The sequence below is a fragment of the Carlito syrichta genome, unplaced genomic scaffold, assembly GCF_000164805.1.
Source record: "Carlito syrichta isolate Samal-C Ts95f unplaced genomic scaffold, Tarsius_syrichta-2.0.1 Scaffold308804, whole genome shotgun sequence".
NCBI lineage: Eukaryota > Metazoa > Chordata > Mammalia > Primates > Tarsiidae > Carlito > Carlito syrichta.
In genome coordinates, this window is record NW_007252900.1 from 803,143 (window position 1) to 827,963 (window position 24,821).

The 24,821-nt window shown below is 37.2% G+C and overlaps 1 protein-coding gene across 2 annotated transcripts in view; it reads left to right on the forward strand.

Annotated features, from left to right (window-relative positions):
* DDX4 (DEAD-box helicase 4) overlaps nt 1-24,821 on the forward strand; it is a 74,433-nt gene that overhangs the window by 43,082 nt on the left and 6,530 nt on the right. Inside the window, exons 8-17 of one of the 2 annotated variants that reach the window (XM_021716392.1) lie at nt 747-827; nt 1,684-1,725; nt 4,881-4,928; nt 5,028-5,072; nt 5,454-5,596; nt 6,237-6,389; nt 7,679-7,833; nt 10,860-10,989; nt 12,015-12,181; nt 23,321-23,466. In XM_021716392.1, the coding sequence (XP_021572067.1) occupies nt 747-827; nt 1,684-1,725; nt 4,881-4,928; nt 5,028-5,072; nt 5,454-5,596; nt 6,237-6,389; nt 7,679-7,833; nt 10,860-10,989; nt 12,015-12,181; nt 23,321-23,466 (1,110 nt within the window). The remainder of the gene's footprint in view (nt 1-746; nt 828-1,683; nt 1,726-4,880; nt 4,929-5,027; nt 5,073-5,453; nt 5,597-6,236; nt 6,390-7,678; nt 7,834-10,859; nt 10,990-12,014; nt 12,182-23,320; nt 23,467-24,821) is intronic. The other variant, XM_008065793.2, reaches the window with a different exon arrangement.

Below are 24,821 nucleotides of genomic sequence, written 5' to 3' on the forward strand. Positions count from 1 at the left end.
CTCAGTTCTTTAATATTACATACTGTTAAGTGTTTTGAGCCTTGGTAATATGACTGACCTTATAATAGGTGGCCTTTCAATATGGCTCTACTTTCCAACATACCTTTTTTTTTTTTTTTAACCAGTGTTGCTTTCTACATTTAGTTTTTTCAACTGTTACTCCTTAGAGCTAAGAAGTCTTTAGAAGTCACTGATGCAGTGTATGTGCCTCTTAACAGAAGAAGACAGACTCATGGTTTTGGAAGCTAATAACGTACATTTATAATAATGATTTAATAGCTGTGTGGCAGATTATTGAATTGTCACCTTTTAAAAAGTGTAGGGATCTGAAGAGTTGTTATGCAGGATTGGTAAGGTTTGATTTGGCAACAGTGGGAGCAAGGACTACTATTCTGGAGAATAAGTAGTGAAATGACGCAATGTGAAATTTCTACGGCCATTTATGGAGGAGATTTAACTTTTCCTTATATTGTATTTTGGCATAGCATGGGCACTAACTTCTTTTATAAAATAATTTTAGCAAAATAAATTTTGAGGAAGGAATTTATTTTACTAGAAGTCATAATTCTTAGATTAAATCCTTTTGTGTTAATACATAGAAAAATAATCACTGTAATTTTTGTTAAACTATTTTGCCCTGCATATTTTAACTTCTGGCACCAAAACCTGATTTTTTTCTCTTTACTGAATCATTAAAAAAACTTCTTAAAAATAACATACTCTGATTTTACTTTCTGCAAATCAAGGTAATGAGCCACACCAAGATGAGGGTTCACAGCGTACTAGTGGCCCTTTTGGTTCTAGAAGATCAGCATTAAGAGGCACAGGTGAGAAAGAAAACTTATTACTGAGTATTAATTATTTATATGTTTTTAGCACTAGGATTAGTAAGTCTAATGTATATGTTTAAGTATACTAGTTTGGCTCATGATTTTTCTTGCTTTTAGATTTGTAGGTAAAAATACATGGATAGCTTTGCCTCCCTTATAAAATTTATGCACTGTGAATTATTTCTTATGTGCTATCTGCCAGTTAATTTGAATTATTCTTTTAACTGGAGGAAGGAAAATGAAACTGTCATTGGTTTCAAATAAAGGATTCTGAGATAGTGGAAAATAATTTGTGTAATTTGAGGTGAAATTGAAAAAGAAGCACAGTTGACAAAAAATGTTCAAATGGTATTAATGCTTAAATCTAGAATTAAGAGATGGATGGGTTAAGGCACTAGAATTCCTAAGTAATTATTCTTGTTGAATAGAAATAACCATATGGAGTAATTACTTAGGAATCCTGTGTTGAATAGAAATAAGCATATGGAACTGGGCATGGTGGCTCATGCCTGAAATTGCAGCACTTTGGGGGGCAGAGACAAGAAGATTGTCTGAGTCCACAGGTTTGAGAACAGCCTGGGCAACATATCAAGACGTTGTTTCTACTATAAATCAAAAAATTAGCCTGGCGTGGTGGTGCACGCCTGTGGTTCCAGCTACTTGGAAGGCTGAGGAGGAAGGATCATCTGAGCCCAGCAGGTTGAGCCTGCGGTGGCTGTAAGTGTGCCACTGCACTCCAGCCTGGGCAACAGAGTGAGACTCTGACTCAAAAAGAAAAGAAATAATCATATGGTTTGTGTGCTTGAGGAACAGCTGTGATTTCTCTAATATTCTGCAAAACAATAACTTACAGGTAACGGCGACACTTCTCAAAGCAGAAGTGGAGGTGGACGAGGTAAGTTCTTATTTGGTTTACCTATAAGAGATTAAAATTACTGTAATCCAAATGTAATTTTTGACATTAAGGGTAACTGTTTCTGCTTTTATATACTGTGAGGAGTGTAAATTTGCACTGTCGCTTTTTGAGAATTCCTTAATATTCTCCAGGCTAGTTTCTCTCCAATCCAGCAATTCCATTATAGGAATTATATATTATAGACATATTTGAAAATACATGTACAAGGGTGTTCACTGAAGCTTCATTTATAATAATTGAAAACTGAAAATTATTTCAAATTCATCAATAAATTATAATATTTAGTAAATAATATAGTCATGAAATATTTTGCAGAGGTTAAATATTGAGATATATTTATATGTATAAATCCTTATTAAAATAAAATATCCTTTTTTTTTTTGAGACAAGTTCTCTATTGCCCAAGGTGGAGTGCAGTGGCACAGTCTTGGCTTGTCACAGCCTCAACCTCCTGGGCTCAGGCAATCTTTCCCCCTCAGCCTCTTGAGTAGCTGGAACTACAGGCATGTGCCCCTATGCCTGGCTAATTTCTCATTTTTTTTTTTTTTGTTGAGACAAGGTCTCTCTGTGTTGCCTAGGCAGGTCTCAAATTTTTGGGGGCTCAAGTGATCTTCCTGCCTCAGCCTCCCAAAGTTGCTGGGATTACAGGTATGAGCCCAGTATGTTTTTAAAAATCATATGATAGTTATTTGATTTGGTGTAAGGGATAAAGAAAGTTCAATATATATAATATTTCTATTCTTAAATTGTTTTTCAAAGTATAAATAGGTAAATGCCACATAAAAATTAATATGTCTTCCAGACTGGTAAACCAGTGAGTGAAGCTTCTTTGATGTCTTTGAAAGAGTCTCAGTAATTATCATTAGTCTGACAACCTGCCTCCCCAGATTCTTAGATTCTTCAATATAGAAAAAGTTTATTAAACACTAGCTAAATCAGACCTTCACAGATACTCACATCTTATATAAAGAAGAATTTCAAGTCCTATGGACAGAGCATGGTGCCTCACACCTGTAATCCCAGCATTTTGGGAGGCTGAGGCAGGAGGTTCACTTGAGGTGAGGAGTTCAAGACCAGCCTGGGCAACAAAGTGAGAACCCCATATTCAGAGAAAAAAAGCAACACACAAAAAATTAGCTGGGTGTGGTGGCACATGCCTGTAGCCCCCACTACTTGGGAGACTGAGGCGGAAGGATCGCCTGAGCCCAGGAGGTTGAGGCTGCAATGAGCCATGATCATGGCACTGTACTCCAGCCTGGGTGACAGATTGAGACCCCTGACTCAAAAACAAAACAAAAACTCTCAAAAAGTTGTAGGCTAGGTACAGTGGCTCATGCCCTTAATCCCGATACTTTGGGAGGCCAAGATGGGAGGATTGCTTGAGCCCAGGAATGGGACACCAGCCTGGGCAATATAGCAAGACCTCATCTCTACAAAAAAATAAAACAATTAGCTGGACATAGTGGAGTATGCCTATAGTCCCAGCAACTCAAGAGGCTAAGGTGGGAGGATTGCTTGAGTGCAAGAGGTCGAGGCTGCAGTGAGCCGTGATCGTGCCACTGCACTTCAGCCTTGGCAACAGAGTGAGACCCTGACTCAAAAAAAAAAAAAAGAAAGAAAGAAAGAAAGAAAAGACTTATAGACATTCAGGATAAGGAAATTAGAGAGTTTGTGTAAAAAGTGTTACATCTAATTAGCTTTTGAATCTAATACAGCCACGTACCTAAATGTGGCACAATCAGAAGGGTGGTATATAGAAAAGTATTAATAGGCTGACTGTTGTTCACCTAAAATTCATCAATAAATGAAATTGAAAATCCTGCTTTCAAGGTTGGTAGGGTTCTTAAGACACAGAAGCAATGGGAGAGATGAAGGGAGATGAATGAATGGATGGATGGATGGATGGATGGATGGATGGATGGATGGATGGATAAGAGTGGGGCTTATAGGGGAATTTGCTCATGATAGTATGGAGGCTGAGAAGTCCTGTGATAGGCTTTCTGAAAGCTAGGTAACCTGGGAAGTCAGTATCATGGCTCAGTCCAAATTGGAAGACCTCAGAAACCAAGATGGTGTAACTCTTTGGAGCCAAATGCCTGATAACCTGGGGGCCTGCTGGTGCAAGTGCTAGAGTCCAAAGGATGAAGAACCTGAAGTTTTGGTGTCCAAGGGCAGGAGAAGGGTGTCCCAGTTCCAGAAGGAGAGAAAATTTACTTTTCCTCTGCCTTTTTGTTCTATCTGGCCTTCAGCCTATTGGATGGGTGTGGAACTTCTTACTCATTCCACTGATTCAAATGTGAGTCTCTTCTGGAAACACCTTCACAGACATATCCAGAAATAATGCTTTGCCAGCTATCAGGGGTATCTCTTAATCTAGACAAGTTGATGTTCACAATTAACCATCACAGCTAGCATCCAAGAACTTGGATTGGGGAAGGATTCCTACTACCTTAATGGTAAGAGTAACTCATTGCACCCAAACTGTTGTACAATGTGGTTTATGGTGAATACTTGCTTTCCTTCTGGGAGTCTGGAACTTTGGTATGTGCCAGGCAGAAGTTAAGTACATTATTAAACTCTAATAAAAACTCTAGGTACTGAGTCTTTAATGAACTTTGGTAGATTTTGTATGCGCTGTTATAACTCATTGCTGGTGGAATTAAGCATGTCCTGTGTGACTCCAGTGGGAGAAGACTCTTGGAAGCTCGTGCCTGGTTTCTCTGGGCTTTTGCCTATGTGCCTTTTCACTTTGCTGGTTTTGCTCCCTATTCTTTCACTGTAATAAATCATAACCCATGCAAGTCCTGTGAGTCCTCCTAGCAAATAATTGAACCCGGGATGGTGTTGGGGATCCCCCTCATCACGCTTTTAGTTTCTTTTAGAAGATACATTTCATTTCTGATAAGGAAAAGAGATATAAGAGCGTAAACAAAAGTAATAATATTATAATAATCTATTGAAATAAAATTAGCATTTTGAATACTAAGGAAACTTAGTATTCGTGTTATTTATATAAGAAGAGACTTTAAAGATACCCATTCAGTTTTAGAACTTGTCCTTTTTGAAGACTAGTATTGAAAGAAAGAATGCACAGCTTTGCCTCCTTGCTGATTGTCACTGAATTTCTTTAATAGGTGGCTACAAAGGTTTAAATGAGGAAGTAATAACAGGCTCTGCAAAGAGTAAGTTTTACTTTAGGCAAGGCATTTGGTTTTTATAGTGAGAGTTCTTTTACTCCTTGAATTTAAAAAAATTTATTTTTTGGTTTGATCCCCTTTAAGATTCTTGGAAGTCAGAAGCAGAAGGAGAACGTGGTGACACTCAAGGTATATTGACATTTGTATGATTCTCATGAAAGCATACTGTATTTAATTAAAATGCAAAATGTTTAAAAGCAAAGTTATTTTGCTAGCAAATAATTGAACCTGGGATGGTCTTGGGGATCCCCCTCATCACAGGCTTTTAGTTTCTTTTAGAAGATACATTTCTTTTCTGATAAGGAAAAGAGATACAAGAGTATAAGCAACAGTAATAATATTATAATAATCTATTGACATAAAATTAGCATTTTGAATACTATTTCCATTTGAACAATGAAAACTTTAAAGTGGGAAATTCTACAGTATTTAAAGTTTGATTTTGTCAGTTTTTTCTTATTTTTTATTCTAGTCTCCGTAAGGTAAATTGTTTTTTATTTAAATTCCAAGGACCAAAAGTGACCTACATTCCCCCTCCTCCACCTGAGGATGAGGACTCCATCTTTGCACATTATCAGACAGGCATAAACTTTGACAAATATGATACTATTCTTGTAGAAGTGTCTGGACAGGATCCACCACCGGCAATTCTGGTCAGTGTATTGTTTCTGTATTGACTATGTAGCAAACTTTGGTTTTAAAATATATGATATATTTTTAAAGTTAATATCAACACAGATTTTACCTTTCATATTTAATCTTAGGTTGGACATTTAGAATGATGTCTACCATCTACAGTAGATTAATTGCTATGTTAAAAGAAAGCACTAGATTTTATCTCCACTCCCTGTACAAGGATGATTTTATTTAAATTTACTTAAAAAAAGATAACTTTTCCTAGAGAGTCAAGATGTTTGCTTCCTAAGATTGTGAGAAAGTGTCTTGGAGGAGGGTGACTTTCTAAGGAGAGTAGGAGGGTCTTTTGTCTCCTATTGGTAATTGTAATGAGCCATTGCTGAACAGAGTTTTTCATATCTCACAAGTTTTAAGGAGTCAGAAAATATGTTTTTAGAGCCACTGTTTGTGAGGAATATCTCCTGATTCTACCAAGTCATATTATATAGTCTCTGGATATTTACTTTTGAGTGTGGGCATATTGGTAAAGTAACTTTAGTATATAAAATAAGATTAATAGAACTTGAAACTAGTTCAAATGGAATGATCTGCATCTGATATATGAAGTAACCTGCATGTAATATATGGAATTTAATCACTGCTCTTTTTTCTTTTTAGACTTTTGAAGAAGCTAATCTCTGTCAGACACTGAATAAAAACATTGCTAAAGCTGGTTATACTAAACTTACTCCTGTGCAAAAATACAGTATTCCTATTATACTAGCAGGACGAGATTTGATGGCTTGTGCTCAAACAGGGTCTGGGAAGACTGTAAGTCATTTTCCCACATATCCAATCTGTTAGTTTTTTTTTTCTTTAGTAGCTTTGGGGTACAATGGTTTTTAGTTACATAGATGCATTGTGTAGTAGTGAAGAAGTCTGAGCTTTTAGGTGTACCTGTCACCCCAACTAGTGAATATTTGTACCCAATTGGTGATTTTTCTTCCCTCACCCCTTCCCACCCTCCCCCTTCTGAGTATCTAATGTCATTATACCATTTTATCTGCCTTTGGAGATGCCCCCATAGCTTAGCTCCCACTTATAAATGAGAATGTGCAGTGTTTGGTTTTCTGTTCCTGTTTTACTTCACTTAGGATAATGGTTCTCCAGTTCCATCCAACTTGCTGGAAAAGACATGTTTTAAAAAATGACTGAATAGTATTTCGTGTGTGTGTGTGTGTATGTGTGTGTGTGTGTGTGTATGTATCACATTTCCATTATCCACTGATCATTTGATGGGCATTTAGGTTGATTTCACATCTTTGCAATTGTGATTTCTGCTTCAATAAGCAGATGAGTGCATTTTTGTATAATGACCTCTGTTACTTATTGCTGGGTCAAATGGTAGATCTTCTTTTAGTTCTTTGAGAAATCTCCAAAGGGATTGGTGAGATGAGACTATTATTTCCAGGCTCATAGAATCCATGAGTTTATACTATTTTAGTCTTAATCTGCCTTCATAGATGAAGGGAAAATAGGTGAGTTGTGTAATATAGCAGCTGATGAGGGAGTTAAACATGGTTTTGGAGGTAGTTTAGTAGGTGTCTTATTTGCTTCACTGAGAAAACTGTACCACAAAATTTCTATTGCCAGATTTAACTTCAATAAAGGTGATGTATTTAGCAGTCAAAATGATGATTTCCAAATTTTTTCTCCCTGTGGACCACTTTTATCATGCATTCTGAGTGACAATGTTAGCACTACTTCAAAAAGACTAATTTAGAATAACTGTTTGTAGGTATAATTACCATCAAATTATATCTACATTCCCCTCTTTAAATAAGTTAATATTATCGATCTATTTAGGATCCATGGGCATACTTTTAAAAATATACCAAAAAATATTTTGATAGGATAGGTTAATTTTATCAAATGTTATAGTATGAGCCTAAGGACCTAAATATTAACCACTCATTGAAATAAAGATGTTCATTTCTCATCTTAAATTTGCCAGCAAAATGGAAGTACAATCTAAAGACTATAAGGACATGAGAAAGAGTTTTCCATGGGGATAAAAGTCATACACTATAAATTTGTAAATCAGGTGATTTAACTTCTAGGCGGCTTTTCTTTTGCCAATTTTGGCTCATATGATGCGTGATGGAATAACTGCTAGTCGTTTTAAAGAGCTACAAGAACCAGAGTGTATTATTGTAGCACCAACTCGAGAATTGATCAACCAGATTTATTTGGAAGCCAGAAAGTTTTCTTTTGGGTAAGTATATTAGGAATGACACTCAAAATATAGGCTTTCTTTAGAGATTTTTTTCTTACTTATTTTGGGAGGAACTCAGTAATCAGTTTTTGGCTTACTTGATTGAAGTGTTTTTTCATAATCTTGTTAATGGAATCCTGTTTATTTTTATTTTAAAAAATGATTATAAAAATTAGTAAGTAGACTGGGGCGTGGTGGCTCTTACCTGTAATCGCAACATTTTGTGAGGCTGATACAAGAGGATTGAGTGAGGACCAAAGTTTGAGACCAACCTGGTCAACAAAGCAAGACCCTGTCTCTAAAACAGATAGATAATTGGATGATTAAAAATAGATAATTAGATAATTAGAGTAGAAAATAGTATATTCTTGGTGGTTTTAAATGCATATCTTAAAATGAACTTAAATGTTCTTAATAATTTTCTATTTTTTGCGTATAATTTTGTAATATGGAAAACTGCTTATTGTATAGTCATACCTAATATTTAATGACTTTTAAATGGTCCATGTATACACGTTTTATTTCTCTGTTTTGGGGTATTTAGTTTCTTTCTAACATGGAGCCATTGTAAGCAAAATTGCAATGAACATCTTGCTACATAAAGTTTTTCTGTTTTAAGTATACCTAAGAATAGAGTTTTATCAGTTTTAATTTTGAAGAGCAAGAACTTATTTTAAAGCTTGCACAAATATATATTTTTGCCAGCAGTTTGTGAAAAATCCAGTTTTACTATACCCTTTGCCAACATTTGGTATTGTACTAGTTATCTGTTGCTGCCTAGCAAATTACCTTAAAACCTAGTTGCTTACAAGAAACATTTACTATCTCATGGTTTCTGGAGGTTAGGAATTGGGGAGCAATCTAGCTGGGTGTTTCTGTCTTGGAGTTCTCTTAAGAGGTTTCATACAAGATGTCAGCCAGAATTCTAGTCATCTGAAGGCTTGACTGGATATCTCCATAAGGATTCTTGATTCTCTTTTAAATGGCACTGGCCTCCTCTAGATAGAGTGGTCAGTAAGAACAGTGAGGAAGCTTTAGTAACCATTATGAAATAGCTTCAGAAGTCATACATTGTCACTCTTCAAAGTCTAGCCCACACTCAGGACTGGCTGTTAGAATTTACTGGGGCTAGTACAAAATGAAAGAAAGTGTAAGGTCCTTTGTTCTAAACTTACTACAGATTTCAGGACAGCAACAGCAGAGCATTAAATCAAGCACAGAAATCTTCTAAACTTGTGACCTTGGGTGACTGCTCAGGTTGTACATCTATGAAGCCAGCCTTGCCTACACACTTAAGGACAAGTTAGGATCTATATTTGAAGGAAGCGAGTTAGGATCCGTATTTGAAGGAAGGAATATTGGTGTATTTTAAAACCACAACAGGTGTCTTCATTTTTTTTCTCAGGATTGTTAAAATCACTTGAATATCAAACTTGATAGATCTTTTGGAAAAAGTAAATATGAATTATATCAGTGTTATTTCTTGCTAATCTTAATATGCTGTATAAATCAAATAAAAGATGATTACAAATATTTTCTTTTTAAAAAGCAAAATGTATGCCGGGCTTGGTGGCTCAGCCTGTAATCCCGCGCCTTTGGGAGGCTGAGGTGAGTGGATTGCCTGAGCCCGCGGGTTTGAGACCCGCCTGGGCAGCAAGACCTCATCTCTACAATAATCAAAAAATCAGCTGGGCGTGGTAGCGCATGCCTGTAATTCCGGCTACTCGGAAGGCTGAGGCAGAAGGATCGCCAGAGCCCAGCAGGTTGAGGCTGCGGTGGCTGGGAGCGGCCACTGCACTCCTGTCTGGGCAACGGAGTGAGACTCCAACTCAAAAAAATAAAAAAAGCAAAATGTGCATGGTGAATTCAGATACTATATATGCACAAAGAAGGAAATTTCGACATGGATATTTGTTGCAACATTGTTGCAATGAAAGACTGAGAAATATCTAAATGTTCATCAGTAGAGGATTAAATATGGCACATAATAGAATAATAATGGTGATAAATTATTGAATACTTAGCATATGCTAAGTTATGTGTTTTATATGTTTTTAACTCATTTAGTCCTCACAATAGAGGAGAATAAGCCACTTAAAACAATTAGTTTATTTAATGAAATATAAAATTTTATTATGTTCTTTACCTCTAGTTTGATTTTCCTCTTCAGTTACCCACTGTTAACAGTTTCATATGAATTTGCAGAAGTAGTGCACGTGTATGCACTTTAATCCTCCTCTTGACAAATGGTGGCATATTTAGCTGATGGAACCTGGGTTTTCTGTGTTTTTTCTTTTTTTTTAAACTGGCAGTGTTGGAGATAATGCTTAATCTAGAACTGTGGCTCTTTTTATGATATATATATATATTTTGTATCGTTATACTACAGTTTAAGTCCTCTACTAAAGACACTTAGGCAGTTTTCAGTCTTTTGGTACTAAAAATATAGTGGCGGTGAGTGTATATTATTATTCCTCTCTGCCTATTGTGGGAACATATCTGAATGATAAATTTCTAGATGTGAATTTAGTGGAATAATGGACACATTTTAAAATTTAATCGAGATTACAATTCTGAGAGAGTTCTGTCGATTTAACTTGTACTAATTCCCCTACACCCTGGCTAACGTGGTATTATTACACTTGGGGGAAACTGTTTTCTTTTTAAAGTAATGGTGAACTTTTTTTAATGTTTAAAAACCCATTTATGTTTTATATAGACCATTGCTTATATCTTTGGCTTTTTTCCCCCCTGTGTGGTGGGTGTATTTGGGGAGGAGGTTAGTGGTATTTGTCATTGTTTTTGAAGAGCTCTTTATCAGATAGGTTGCAAAATTTTTTCCCCTGGTTGGTCATTTTTTTTTTAAACATTGTCTTCAAGTTCTTCCTGGGCAAAATTTAATATTTTTGGATAGTTAAATGTTATTGGTTTTTTTAAAAAAATGGATTTTGCTTTATATTTTGTTAGAAACAAAATGCCTAATATTCAAGTATCTAGAAAATGACGTTTATTTTTCTTGTCAATAGGACTTGTGTAAGAGCTGTTGTTTTATATGGGGGAACCCAGCTGGGATATTCAATTCGACAAATAGTACAAGGATGTAATATATTATGTGCTACTCCTGGAAGACTGATGGATATCATAGGTAAAGAAAAGGTAGGTCCTATAAGGATAGCAAAGTTGTAAGGCTGGTGATTTTTTTTGCATGGGAAAGGGAGGAATGGGGTATTTATTGGAGCACCATTTATATGTTAGGCTCCATCAGATTCTTTGAATGCATTCTCATATACTGCTCAAGATAATCCCAATAGGATATAAGTAGTATTTCCCACTTTATACTTGGGAAAGTAATCACAGTGAGATTATAAGATCATATAATTTATTTAAAATCTCTTAGCTCTAGTAAGTTATAGGGCTGGTGTTAGAATCTAGGTCTGATTTCAGGTTCCATGCTATATTCTACTACACTGGGAGAAAAATGCAACAAATGTTTTCAATCAACTTTTATATATGTCTTGGTGAAATAGTTTTTCTCTTGTAAGAAACCCTTTGTGGCTCAATAATTGTGTCTCATGTATAAGCAAGCACGTGAGTAATATTAACCAGGATTTCTAATTTTCTAAATCTTTAAAAGAGATTTTTGGGCCATGTACTTACTCAGAAATTTACATACCAATTTTTTTAGGAAAGATTTATTAAAAGGAAGATACATTTTGAAGGGCACAGTGGGCATGACAGCAGTGAGAGTGTCTGCTGCCTGCCGCAGTTTTTTTACATCTCTAAACCAGTACTTTAAGTTTACCTTAATGAACCAGATTTGCTTTTTTTAGGCTCTAAAGTGGTTACTCAGAACATGTTCCTTCAGCCTAGCTGAATTTGGCTGTGGTGGCCAACATGATAGTGTGGATTATAGAGCTTTTAAGTAATTGCAGAAAGTTTTACTGCACAGTGTTGATCTACATATTTGATTTATTTTAGACTTAATTTTTAAAATACTTTGTAACAGAAATTGAGAACTGGAATAAACAGTAATAGTATTATCTAAACAACAATTTTTATTTTGTGCATTGATTTCTAGTCTTTGTAAGAAAAGCATAACAGTTGGAATTGTGGAGAATATTTTAGTTTAATATAAACTAAGTATGCATTTTCTGTTCTTACCCTTGAAAATATTATTAAAGATTGGTCTCTCAAAAGTCAAATATTTAGTTTTGGATGAAGCTGATCGAATGTTGGATATGGGTTTTGGACCAGAAATGAAGAAGTTAATTTATTGCCCAGGAATGCCATCAAAGGAACAGCGTCAAACCCTTATGTTTAGCGCGACTTTCCCAGAAGAAATTCAAAGGTAATTTTTTTCTTTTAAAAAATAATTGGTTATATTCATAAATACTTTTTTTTGAGTCAGATTGTAATTCTGTCACCTAAGCTAGAGTGCAATGACACAATCATGGCCACTGCAACCTTGGTCTGCTGCGCTCAGGCGATCTTTCCACCTCAGCCTTTCAAGTAGCCGGAACTACAGGAGTGGGCTACCACACCTGGCTAGTTTTTTTATTTTTTGTAGAGACGAGGTCCCGCCTAGTTGCCCAGGCTGGTCTCGAATTCCTGGGCTCAGGCAGTCCTCTCGCCTCTTCCTCCCAAAGTGTTGGTATTATAGGTGTGAGCCACCCCACTATGCCCGACCTTTATAAATACATTTGTGAAAGCAGAAGCAGTATGAATATCCTATTTTTTAGAGACTTGATTGTCTTTTTAAAAAGATTTTAACATAGGTAGTTTAAAAAGGAGATGCGTTTCTTTTTGTGTGTGTGTGGGAGTCTCTCTGTTGCCCAGGTTGGAGTGCAGTGGCATACTCATGACCATCGCAGCCTCGACCTGTTGGGTTCAGGTGATCCTTCTGCCTTAGCCTTCCAAATAACTGGAATTACAGGCTCATGATACCATGCCTGGCTTATATTTTGTTCTCGAACCCCTGAGCTTAGGCAATCCTATTGTCTCGGCCTCCAAAAGTGCTGGGATTACAGGCTTGAGCCACCATGCTTGGCCTTCTTTTTAAAAAAAAAATTTTTTTTTAAAAAAAATTTTAAATATGTGGGGTACAGTTCAGGGTTAGGTATACAAATGTTCATTATGCAGGTATCCTTGTTGATGAGGTATGCCCCCTCCCCTGGCAGTTTCCCATTATTGCCCATCCCTTTTTTATAGAATTACGATAGTTGTTCAGGGTCTGCTTATGAGTGAGAAAATGTGATACTTGGTTCTTTGTTTCTGTGAAAGACCACTCAGTATCATAGACCCTAAGTCCATCCAAGTTGCTGCGAAGTTCATAATTTTGTCCTTCTTTATGACTGTGTAATATTCCATCGTGTTTATGTACCACATTTTTTTAATCCAATCCTCTTTCAATGGGCAGCACAGTTGGTTCCATGTTTTTGCATTGTGAATAAAGCTGCAGTAAACATGCATGTGCAGGTATCTTTTTCAGAGTGATTTGAGTTCCACCAAATCCCAGTAGGGAGATTGCGGGGTCATATGGGAGGTCAATTTTTAAATACTTTAGAAATCGCCACACTGTTTTCCACAGAGGCTGTACTAGTTTACACACCCACCAAAGTGTAGAAGTGTTCTCTTTTCCCCTCATCCTCTCTAGCATCTGTTGTTTTTTGAGTTATTGATGATGGCTATCCTGTCTGGAGTTAGGTGGGTATCTCAGTGTGGTTTTAATTTGCATTTCTTCGATGACTAGTGAGGCTGAGTATTTTTTCATGTATCTGTTGACTGCTCATATGTATTTTTTTGAGAAATGTCTATTCATGTCTTACGCCCACTTTGTAATGGGGCTGTTTGTTTCGTTTAGGCGTGTTTGGGTTCCTCATAGATCCTACATACAGTTGGCAAATATTTTTTCCCAGTCTGTGGGCTGTTTCCCCACTCTCTTGATGGTTTCTTTGGCTTTGCAGAAGCTTGTCAGTTTGATGAGGTCCCACTTGTCTTATCTCTTATGTCATGGGCATTTGGAGTTTTGATCAGAAATTGGTTGCCAAGTCCAATTTCCATAAGGGTGTCTCTTGCATTTTCTTTTTTTTTTCTTCTTGAGTTGTAGTCTTACTCTTTCGCCCAGACTGGAGTGCAGTGGCTGCTCTCGGCCACTGCAGCCTCGACCTGCTGGGCTCTGGTGATCCTTCCGCCTCAGCCTTCCGAGTAGCTGGAATTACAGGCGCTCACTACCACGCCTGGCTAATTTTTTATTTATTGTAGAGGTGAGGTCTCGCCAAGTTGCCTAGGCGGGTCTCGAACCCGCGAGCTCAGGCAATCCACTCATCTCAGCCTCCCAAAGGCGCGGGATTACAGGCGAGCCACCGAGCCCGGCTTCTTGCATTTTCTAAGGTTCTAAAACAGGATCCCTACCTATCACCAACACAAAAATCAAAGTTGATTTTTGTGTTGGTGATAGGTAGGGATCTTGTTTTAATCTTCTGCATGTGATCAGCCAGTTTTCCCAGTACCATTTACTGAATAGGTTCTCCTCTCTCCAGTGGTTTTTTTTTTTTTTTGAGGAGGCTTTGTTGAAGATGAGTTGGTTGAGAAATTGAGATTCTGCTTCTGGAATCTATCCTGTACCATTGGTCTACATGCCTGTTCTTGTACCAATGCCAGCTGTATAATATAGTTTAAAGTCTGGGAGTGTGATACCTCCTGCTTTGTTTCTTTTGCTGAGGATTGTTTTGGCTATTTCTGGTCGTCTATGGTTCCATTTGAATTCCTGTATTGTTTCCAGATCTGAGAAGAATGCTGCTGGTAATGTAATGGGTATTGCATTAAATCTGTAGATTGCCTTGGGTAGGATGGACATCTTAACAATGTTGATTTTTCCAATCCATGGGCATGGAATATTGTTCCATTTGTTTGCATCATTGATTTCTTTGAACAGTGTTTTGTAGTTTTCATTGTAAAGGTGTTTCACTTCTGTAGTTAGGAAGATGCCAAGGTATTACTTTTCTTTTTCTTTTTTTTTTTGTGTGTGACTATTGTGAATGGGATTGTGCTTTTTACTTGGGTTTCTATTTGTTTATTGTTGGTATAGAGGAATGCAACTGTCTTTATCAGTGCAAGGAGGTTTCTGACAGATCTCTTGGGTTTTTGAAATATAGAATCATGTCTACAAAGAGGGATAACTTAACTTCCTCTCTCTTCCTATTTGGACCCCTGTGATTTCCTTCTCTTGTCTGATTGCTCTAGCTAGGACTTCCAGTACTATGTTGAACAGGAGGGATGAGAGTGGACATCCTTGTCTTGTTCTGGTTTTCAGGGGAAATGGTTCCAATTTCTCTCTGTTTAGCAGTATGTTGGCTGTGGGTTTCTCGTATATGGCTCTTACTATTTTGAGCCTATGTTAGAGGGTTTTTATCAAGAAGGGACGCTGGATTTTATTGAAAGCTTTTTCTGCGTCTAATGATATAATCTTGTGGTTTTTGTCTTTACATCTGTTGATGTATTTAATTACGTTTATGGTCTTGTGGATGTTTAACCAGTCCCGCATCCCGAGGATGAAGCCTATTTGGTCATGGCAGATGATTTTTTTTTTTTTGTAGACGTTTCACTCTGTGGACTCAGGTGATCCTTCTGCCTCAGCCTTCCAGGTAGCCAGAACTTGGCTAATTTTTTGATTTATTGTAGAGACAAGGTCTCACCATGTTGCCCAGGCTGGTCTTGAGCCTGTGGGCTCAGGCAGTCCTCTCACCTTGGCCTCCAAAAGTGCTGGGATTACAGGCTTGAGCCACGCCCGGCCTTGTGGATGATTTTTGAGTTGTGTTGTTGAAACTGGTTTGCTAGAATCTTGTTGAGAATTTTAGCATCTGTGTTCATCAAGGTTATTGGCCTGTAGTTCTCTTTCTTTGTTGGGTCTTTATCTGGTTTGGATATCAGTGTGATGTTAGCTTCATAAAATGATTTGAGGAGAGTTCCATCTTTCTCTATTGCCTGGAATACATTCAATAGGATTGGTATCAGCTCCTCCTTGCCTTATATGTTTTGTAGAATTCTGCTGGCAAGCCATCAGGTCCAAGGCTTTTTTTTTTTTTTTTGAGTTGGAGTCTCACTCTGTCACCCAGACTGGAGTGCAGTGGCATGCTCCTGGCCACTGCAGTCTCGACCTGCTGGGCTCTGGCGATCCTTCCGCCTCAGCCTTCCAAGTAGCCGGAACTACAGGCGCGTGCTACCACACCCGGCTAATTTTTTGATTTATTGTAGAGATGAGGTCTCACCAAGTTGCCCAGGTGGGTCTCGAACCCGCGGGCTCAGGCAATCCACTCTCCTCGGCCTCCCAAAGCACTGGAATTACAGGCTGAGCCACTGAGCCTAGCCAGGTCCAGGGCTTTTTTTTTGTAGGCAGTTTTCTTATGACATTGTCAATTTTCTGGGTTGTTTTTTTTTTTGGTGTGTTCTGTTTTGTTTTAGTTGGAGTCTCACTCTTGTGTCCAGTGGCATGTTCCCAGCCATCCCAGCCTTGACCTGCTGGGCTCAGGAAATCCTCCTGTCTCAGCCTTCCAAGTAGCTGAACTACAGGCACATAACACCATGCCCAACTAATTTGTTGATTTATTATAGAAATGAGGTCTCACCAAATTGCCCAGTCTGGTCTCAAATCCATGGGCTCAGGTACTCCTCTTACCTTGGCCTCCCAAAGTGGTGGGATTATAGGCATGAGCCACTGTGTCCCGCCCCTGTGTTTTTATTGTTCTATTTATGTTCTCGATTTCGTCTTGTTTCAACCTGGGGAGGTTGTGTAATGACAGAAAGCTCTCCATTTCTTTTAGGTTTTCAAGTTTGTCTTTATGCAAGTGTACATAGTAATCTCTGACAATCTTTTGTATTTCTTCAAGGTCAGTTGTGATTTCATCTTTTGCATTTCTGATTGTGTTTGGGCTTTTTCTCTCTTTTTCTTAGTCAGTCTAGCTAGGGGGTCCATCAATCTTGTTTATCCTTTCAGCAAACCATGTTTTTGTTTTGTTGATTTTTTGTATTATATTTTTGTCTTCTATGTCCCAAATTTGGGTTTTTATTTTGGTAGTCTTGATTTTTCTGCTGAAGTTAGGAATTTGTTGGTCTTGCTTTTCCGGCTTCCTTAGGTAATTTATTAGTCTGGTAATTTGTGATCTTTCCATTTTTTTCATGTATGTTTGTAGAGAGATGAATTTCCGTCTTAGTACTGATTTCATGGCATCCCAGAGATTTTGGTAAGATGTTTCTTTGTTTTCATTTGTTTCCAGGAATCTTTTTATTTTCTGTTTTGATTTCCATATAGACCTAAAAGTTTTTTAACATCATGTTGTTTAGTGTCCATGTCTTTGTGGGTTTTGGGGGAACTTTGTTGGTATTGATATTTATTTTTATTCCACTGTGGTCTGTGAAGGTATATGGCAGAATTTCAATTTTATGGAATTTGTTTAGTTTGATTTATGGCCGAGTATGTAGTCAATCTTAAAGTTCCATGTGGTGATGAGTACATGTATATTCCACGGTTGTTGGGTGGAGTGTTCTGTAGGTATTACTTAAGTCCATTTGGTCAAGCATCATGTTGAGGTTCCAGATCTCCTGGCTGATTTTTTTGTCTTGATGATCTGTCTAGGGTTGTTAGTAGGTTATTTATGTCTCCAGCTTATGATAGTGCTAGAGTCAGTATCTTTTTTTAGTTTACCTAGAAGCTGCTTTATAAAAGTTGGTGCTTCTGTGTTGGGTGCATATATGTTTAGGATGGATATTTCTTGTTGATGGATTGAACCTTTTATCATGATAAAGTGGACTTCTGAATCTCTTAAATTTTTGATAGCTTAAAGGTATTTTGTCTGATATTAAGATCGCAACTCCTGCTTTCTTTTGTGCTCTGTTCACCTGAAAATTTGTTTTCCATCCTTTTACTTGAGTCTATTTGTTTCCTTTCTAGGGAGTCTCTTGGAGACAACATATTGTTGCATCATGATATTTTATCCAATTTGCCATTCTGTGTCTTTTCAGTGGTGCGTTTAGTCCGTTCACATTCAGGCTAATTATTGAGATGTGAGAGTTTATTCCTGTTGTGAGGTTCTTATAGAGTTTGTTGCTGCTGTTTGTTTGTGTTGTCTTTCTTTTGATTTTTGAATTGATTTATGTGTGTTTTCAGTCTTTTCCCTGCATTCTTGTGAAGGGTGTTGTTCTTTTTTTTCTTTCTTCTTTGTTTAATACTTTCTTAAGTGTTTCTTGTAGAGATGGTCTGAGGTGGCTTAAAGTCTTTGTCACTTAGTTTTTAAATTTCTGGCTTTTTATTAGCATCGCATTTTTATTTTTATTTATTATTTTTTTAGTCAAAATTCTTACTCTGCTGTCCAGTGGCATACTCATAGCCACCGCAGCCTTGACCTGCTGGTCTCAGGCAATTCTTCTGCCTCAGCTTTTCAAGTAACTGGAACTGCAGGCACACGCCATCACGCTCGGTTAATTTTTCTTGTTTTATCATAGAGTCGAGGTATCACCAGGTTGCCCAGGTTAGCCTTGAACCCTGGCCTCAGGCAGTCCTTTCACCTCCACCTCCCAAAGTGCTGGAATTATAAGTGTGAGCCACCACGCAGGGCCAGCATCACATTTTTGAAGTGTGTTTGTGTTATACCTAGCTAGGATTTAATAAATGCTTACTTAATTAAGTTATTTTTATTATTGTGCCTTATTTTCAGACCTAAATGTACAAGATTTGGGAGAATTGGGCCTTTGGTAGAAAATTCACATACCAGTTATTGACAGATATTTGCAGATCATGCTATATACATGTGGTCTGGTGAATTCAGAGATTCAGTGACACATCACTGTTAGAACAGTGATTTTTTTTTTCCTGCCAGCTGATCCCTTGGCAAAGGGAACCCAAACTGCCCAGGCAACAATAGTCGCTTATACAGATGATCCTGGACTTTGACTTTGATAGTTTGACTTTACAGTTGGGTTTATCAGTATGTAATCCTATTAAGACGAGGAGCATCTGGGCTTACTGTGGTTCATTGTAAGATTTTATGATATTTTGACTTTATGATGGGCTTATCAGGGTATTAAGTGCATTTTCAGCTGACATTACAGCAATGTAAATTAGAATATAGTTGACATACAATGGGTTTATTGGCACATAACCCTGTTGTAAGTCAAGAAAAATCTGTAATTCAGTAGGATTCTTGCTTTTTTTCTAATTGAGCTGTTTGTTTGGAGGGGTGGAAACTAAGACTTCTAAACCCGCAGAACCTAAAGTTAGAGGAAGGATGGGAAGTAGAGATTTCCCAATTGGGTCATTGGGAGTGATGGCATATGGGCCACCATTGCTTTCACTCTTTGGCTCCCAGACTTATGCACCATATAAAGAGCTTTGATTCAATTACTGTGCCTTGGATGATGCCTTGTCTTCGTAAAGAGTTATCTCCAAACTGACCCATGATCTGTTCATTCCTCAGACTGTTCCAGTATTTTTTCAGGCTGGCATCGTCTAGGTGGTGCAGTATATTATATGACCTGTAGATCCCACGATTATGGGCTTGTTCTGACACCTTTGCTATAAAGTTGGTCTCTCTGGGTCCAATAGAATGTTATATGGGAATCCTGTGCTAGTATATCAAACATTCCACAGGCCCTTAGATATGATGCTGGCTTTGAATTGTTTTATTAAATATACGATACATCTTTATGCAAAGTAAAAAAGAGTTCTTTATTGGGGGAAGAATTTAAATCATAAAGTACTGGGTCAGTTGGCAGGATATTTTCTTTCTTAATAGCACAAAAAATAGTCATTTCTTAACAATTGAGTGGTATTTTCAGTTGGAGTTGGGATATTTGCTTTTCACTATCAGTTTTGGTATTTACCTACCTAATTAGCTTAATTAATTCTTATTTTTTCCTGAAATAGGAAAGTATTTGGATGTTGGCCACCCTAAAATGATTAACGCGTACTACTGCCACTCGGTAATATTTGTTGAGAATCTTTTAGGAATCATATTTGGTTATAAGCCCTGGGTGCATATTGTAAACAGAATAAGATATATCATATATATTTCTATATTATATATATTTTATACATATAAATAATCCCTTTTTAATTATAGCCAACTTAATTACATACAAAACCTCTTTAATAAATTTTCTTTTTACAAACCTTATCAAGACTTAAACAGACCATTTTATGACATGCTTGGACTTCGTTTTATCTTAAATTTCCCTCTTTCTTAAATAACCAGTCATTTATTTTAGGACGAAAATTTATCATGTATAATTCTTTCTCATACAAAATTATTCTCTCTTTAACCTTTCTTACCAAAAATACATCTTTATATCTATAACTTTCTCCACGTCTCTCTCCCACCTCCTGGTTCTTTTTTACCTTGTTTCACATATAACCTTTGAATTAGACAAAATTATTTTCCTTTGAATAAGAACACATTTTTGGCCTGGCTCGGTGGCTCAGCCTGTTATCTCAGCACTTTGGGAGGCTGAGGCAAGTGGATTGCCTGAGCTCAGGGGTTCGAGACCCACCTGGGCAACTTGGCGAGATCTCGTCTCTACAATAAATCAAAAATTGGCCAGCCGTGGTAGTGCACACCTGTAGTTCCAGCTACTTGGAAGACTGAGGTGGAAGGATTGCTGGAGCCCAGCCGGTCGAGACTGTGGTGGCTGGGAATGTGCCACTGTATTCTAGTCTGGGCGGCAGAGTGAGACTCCAACTCAAAAACAACAACAACAACACATTTTTATGTCTTATAATTTTTTCTTTTTTTCATTAAAAAACACCTTACCTTCACACACTTTATATACAGAATTATATAGTAACTTGAGTTTTTATTCTTAATAACCTTAAATTTTTATGAAAACCTACAAAGTAGGAAGTCTTGAATTATCTGTCACATATAAGTAGTTTATAGATGAGGACCATTTTGTAATGTTTTTTGAAAAGTGTCTTCCTATAGTAATCATTTTTTTAAAGTAGAAATGACCCAGACATTAAATGAGCATTTGTTATTTAGTTAAATATAACTTTAAGGTTTTAAATGATATGACAAGTTCATTTATAAGTATTGTCCCATTACATTTTAAAAATTTATTCTAAAAATAATTTACCTAGATTACTTGTGAGAACTGTGACATTAGACAAAGCGAATCATGATTCAAAGTTCTTTTCTCTCTCTCTCTTTTTTTTTTGAGTAGGAAGTCTCACTCTGTCGCCCAGACTGGAGTACAGTGGCCGCTCCCGGCCACCGCAACCTCGACCTGTTGGGCTTGGGCAATCCTGCCTCAGCCTTCCAAGTAGCTGGAACTGCAAGCACATACCACCACGCCCGGCTAATTTTTTGATTTGTTGTAAAGAAGAGGTCTTCCCAAGTTGCCTAGGTTGATCTCAAACCCCTGGACTCAGGCAGTCTTCTCACCTCCACCTCACAAAGTATTGGGATTATGGGCATGAATCAGCTAAAGTTATTTTCTTGCTAATCATTTTTATAGTCTGTGACTATCAAGTATTTACCTAAGTAAGAACCTTAAGTTTAAATATATAGTTTTGTTTTGTTTGTTTGTTTGTTTTGGCTGCTAACTCAGGATTTAGCCATTTTAACCAAACTAACAATGTTAAATTATTCTTATTTATAAAAATCAGTTTTATAAGCAAACCCTGACACCTTACAGTAGCAGAAATGAATATAAAACTACCAATAAATTCAGACAAAAATGTATGCTGACGTTTCTGAAGATATTTCTAGTTTTATTTTATCTAATTTTTATTATTATTGTTTGAGTCAGGGTCTCAGTATGTTGCCCTGGCGTGATCATGGCTCACTGCGTCCTTGTCCTTCTGGACTCAGACAATCGTATCACCTCAGCCTCCTGAGTAGCTGGCATACCCAGTGACTACAGGAATGCCCAGTTTTGCCAGGTTAATTTTTTTTGTTTTTTGTAGAGATGAGGTCTTGCTTTGTTGCCCAGGCTGGTCTCGAACTCCTGGACTCAAGCAACCCTACCACCTTGGCCTCAAAGTGCTGGGATTACAGGCATGAGTCACTGTGCTTGGCCTTATCTAATTTTAAAGCCAGCTTATTTATTAAAGACTTACTTAAGTCACATGAATTTGAAAAACATTTGGGGCTTATTTGCTTAATTTATGAGTACTCCTTTATTTTTAATTCTATTTGGTACCTGTAGCCACAACATATAACAAAAGTATGTGTACATAAACACATCTAAACACACACACAGGTTCTGTATCTTTTACTTTAGAACTCTAAGCTGGGCTTGATGGTTCAGCCTGTAATCTCCTGCCTTGGGAGGCTGAGGTGAGTGGATTGCCTGAGCCCGCGGGTTCGAGACCTGCCTGGGCAACTTGGCGAGACCTCATCTCTACAATAAGTCAAAAATTAGTCGCGTGTGGTAACGTGCGCCTGTAGTCCCAGCTACTTGGAAGGCTGAGGCGGAAGGATCACCGGAGCCCAGCAGGTCAAGGCTGTGGTGGCTGGGAAGCAGCCATGCACTCCAGTCTGGGCGATGGAGTGAGACTCCAATTCAAAAAAAAAAGAACTCTAGTCATGAGATAGCAATACAAACTCACCAGGTTACACACAAACAGCTGGATCCTAACAACGGATCAACACCAGTAGAAAAGTAACAGCAGATTTAAAGTCAGCAGAAAGGAAAATCAAGAGGTAGAGAAGTCAGGTGACTTTAACTCTGTGGTTGCAGGTAGACCTTTGATTTCTGAATTTTTCTTGATTTAATTTGCCCATCAGTTTGTGTGTAAGAACAGACCATAATGTGTAACCAGCTGAAGTATTGGAAAACTTGGCATGCCCTTGAATTTTCCCAATTACATGAATACTTGCAAGTAGAGTCTCTATAAAACCAACTGGTATGCTTCTCCTGGACTTTCCTCATTCTTAGAGGCTTGTTTCCTACTTTTTTCTTTAAGGGAGGAACCAAATTACAGTCTAGGGTTCAGTGTGGTGTAGCTGAGAAGTTCAATCTCTCATTCATCTACAAAAAGGACTGTTTAGTTTCTTGAGCAAATATACAGACAAACCTATTGAGATTAATTTTGGGAGAAAAGCAGTGGAAAAGATCCTTTGGAATGCATGTCTGAATTAAAACTAGGATCCCAAACAACTTCCTAGGAAAAGAAAAGCTCAGAATACACCAGCTTAGTTTTAGGGAGACAGAAGTTACAGACATAAATCAATACATGTAAGAAACACATTGGTTCCACCTGGAAAGAAAGGACATCTTGGGAGGAATATAGGTGGATTCAAAGATTTTCTGATTGACAGTTGGTTGAAAGAGTTAAGCTTTGTCTAAATAGTACTTGGGTGATTTAGGTAACTATCTTATTGTAAGTTGTTAATAACTTGCTGTCGAATTACTATTGAAGTAACACTTGTAGGAATTTAGAGAACATTATGAATATTAATAGAAGATCTTAAGGAGTAATCTTTTGTCTTTCAAGGTTGGCTGCAGAGTTTTTAAAGTTGAATTATTTGTTTGTTGCTGTTGGACAAGTGGGTGGAGCATGTAGAGATGTTCAACAGACTGTTGTCCAAGTTGGCCAATATTCAAAAAGAGAAAAACTTGTTGACATTCTACGAAACACAGGTATCTTATATTGATAAAATTATTTTTGTCATAATTTTGATTTTTTTTTAAAAGCTAATTTTAAAAAATTGCTAGATAATTGTTTGGCATGATTTTTGATAGGCTTGTTTTAATTGTATACTCTTCCTTTAAAGCTGCTTTATAAGAGATTTTATGATTCAGTTTTCTGCATGACTTATATAAAAGTTTATTTCTCTCCTCCATAACGATTTTAAATTAGGAAGGATTTGAGACTTAGTTTTTCTTTTCTTTTTTTTTTTTTTTGAGTTGGAGTCTCACTCTGTCACCTAGACTGGAGTGCAGTGGCCACTCCCGGCCACCGCAGCCTCGACCTGCTGGGCTCCGGTGATCCTTCCGCCTCAGTCTTCCAAGTAGCTGGAACTACAGGAGCGCACTACCACGCCCAGCTAATTTTTTGATTTATTGTGGAGATGAGGTCTCCCCAAGTTGCCCAGGCGGGTCTTGAACCCGCGGGCTCAGGCAATCCACTCACCTCAGCCTCCCAAAGGCGCGGGATTACAGACTGAGCCACCGAGCCTGGCTAAGACTTAGTTTTAACTATTCCAGCAGAAATACATATATTTTGTGTTTTAGAAAGGCATGGTAGTGACACATCTTTGTCATGCCCACACATCTCCATCAAAAGAAAATTCTTTTTTTTTTTCTGTGTCTGAATCCTAGTTCTTGCTTCCTAAGGCTTCTCGTATTCATAGATTCAGAGTTTTATAGCTGGAAGGTACTTAAGATCAAGTTCTGTTCCTTCACAATACCTATCAGAAATCTTTTTTTCTATTGTCCCCCTAAAAATTATTTTCTTAAAAAATTTATTTTTTATTCATTTTAAAGATGTGGGGTACAATTCAGGATAATTTTTATTTTTAAAGCCTTTTTGTTTATTTGATTGCTTGACATATCCTTATTTCAGGACTGGAGATAAAAACTTAAAATATGGTAATTTTAATACCTTCTTGTTACCTCACAGGCTAGGCCTACTTATGTACTATACTTTCCTCCATGCAACCTCTTATTTTGGCAGTTCTGTTTAAGCTTGAATGTCTGTGTTGAGATAGAGGAATGTAAAGGCGGCATGCCAATCAGCTTATTTACAGCAATGAACAAAAGATAAAATGGAAACAAAGGTGGTTTAGAAATTATCTAAAAGCTTCTAGGCTTTAGTCTTGCTGAGTTTTAGATTAATTTTTTAATCAATAATTTATTTTGAGTTTTGTATAAAATTTAAAAAAAATCAAATACTTAGCTTGAGTTTAAGAGATCTTATTGGTTGACTTCATCAGATGTTTTGTAATGTACAATATAAAAATATAAGTAAAATTTTGTTTTACATGTGGTGACTC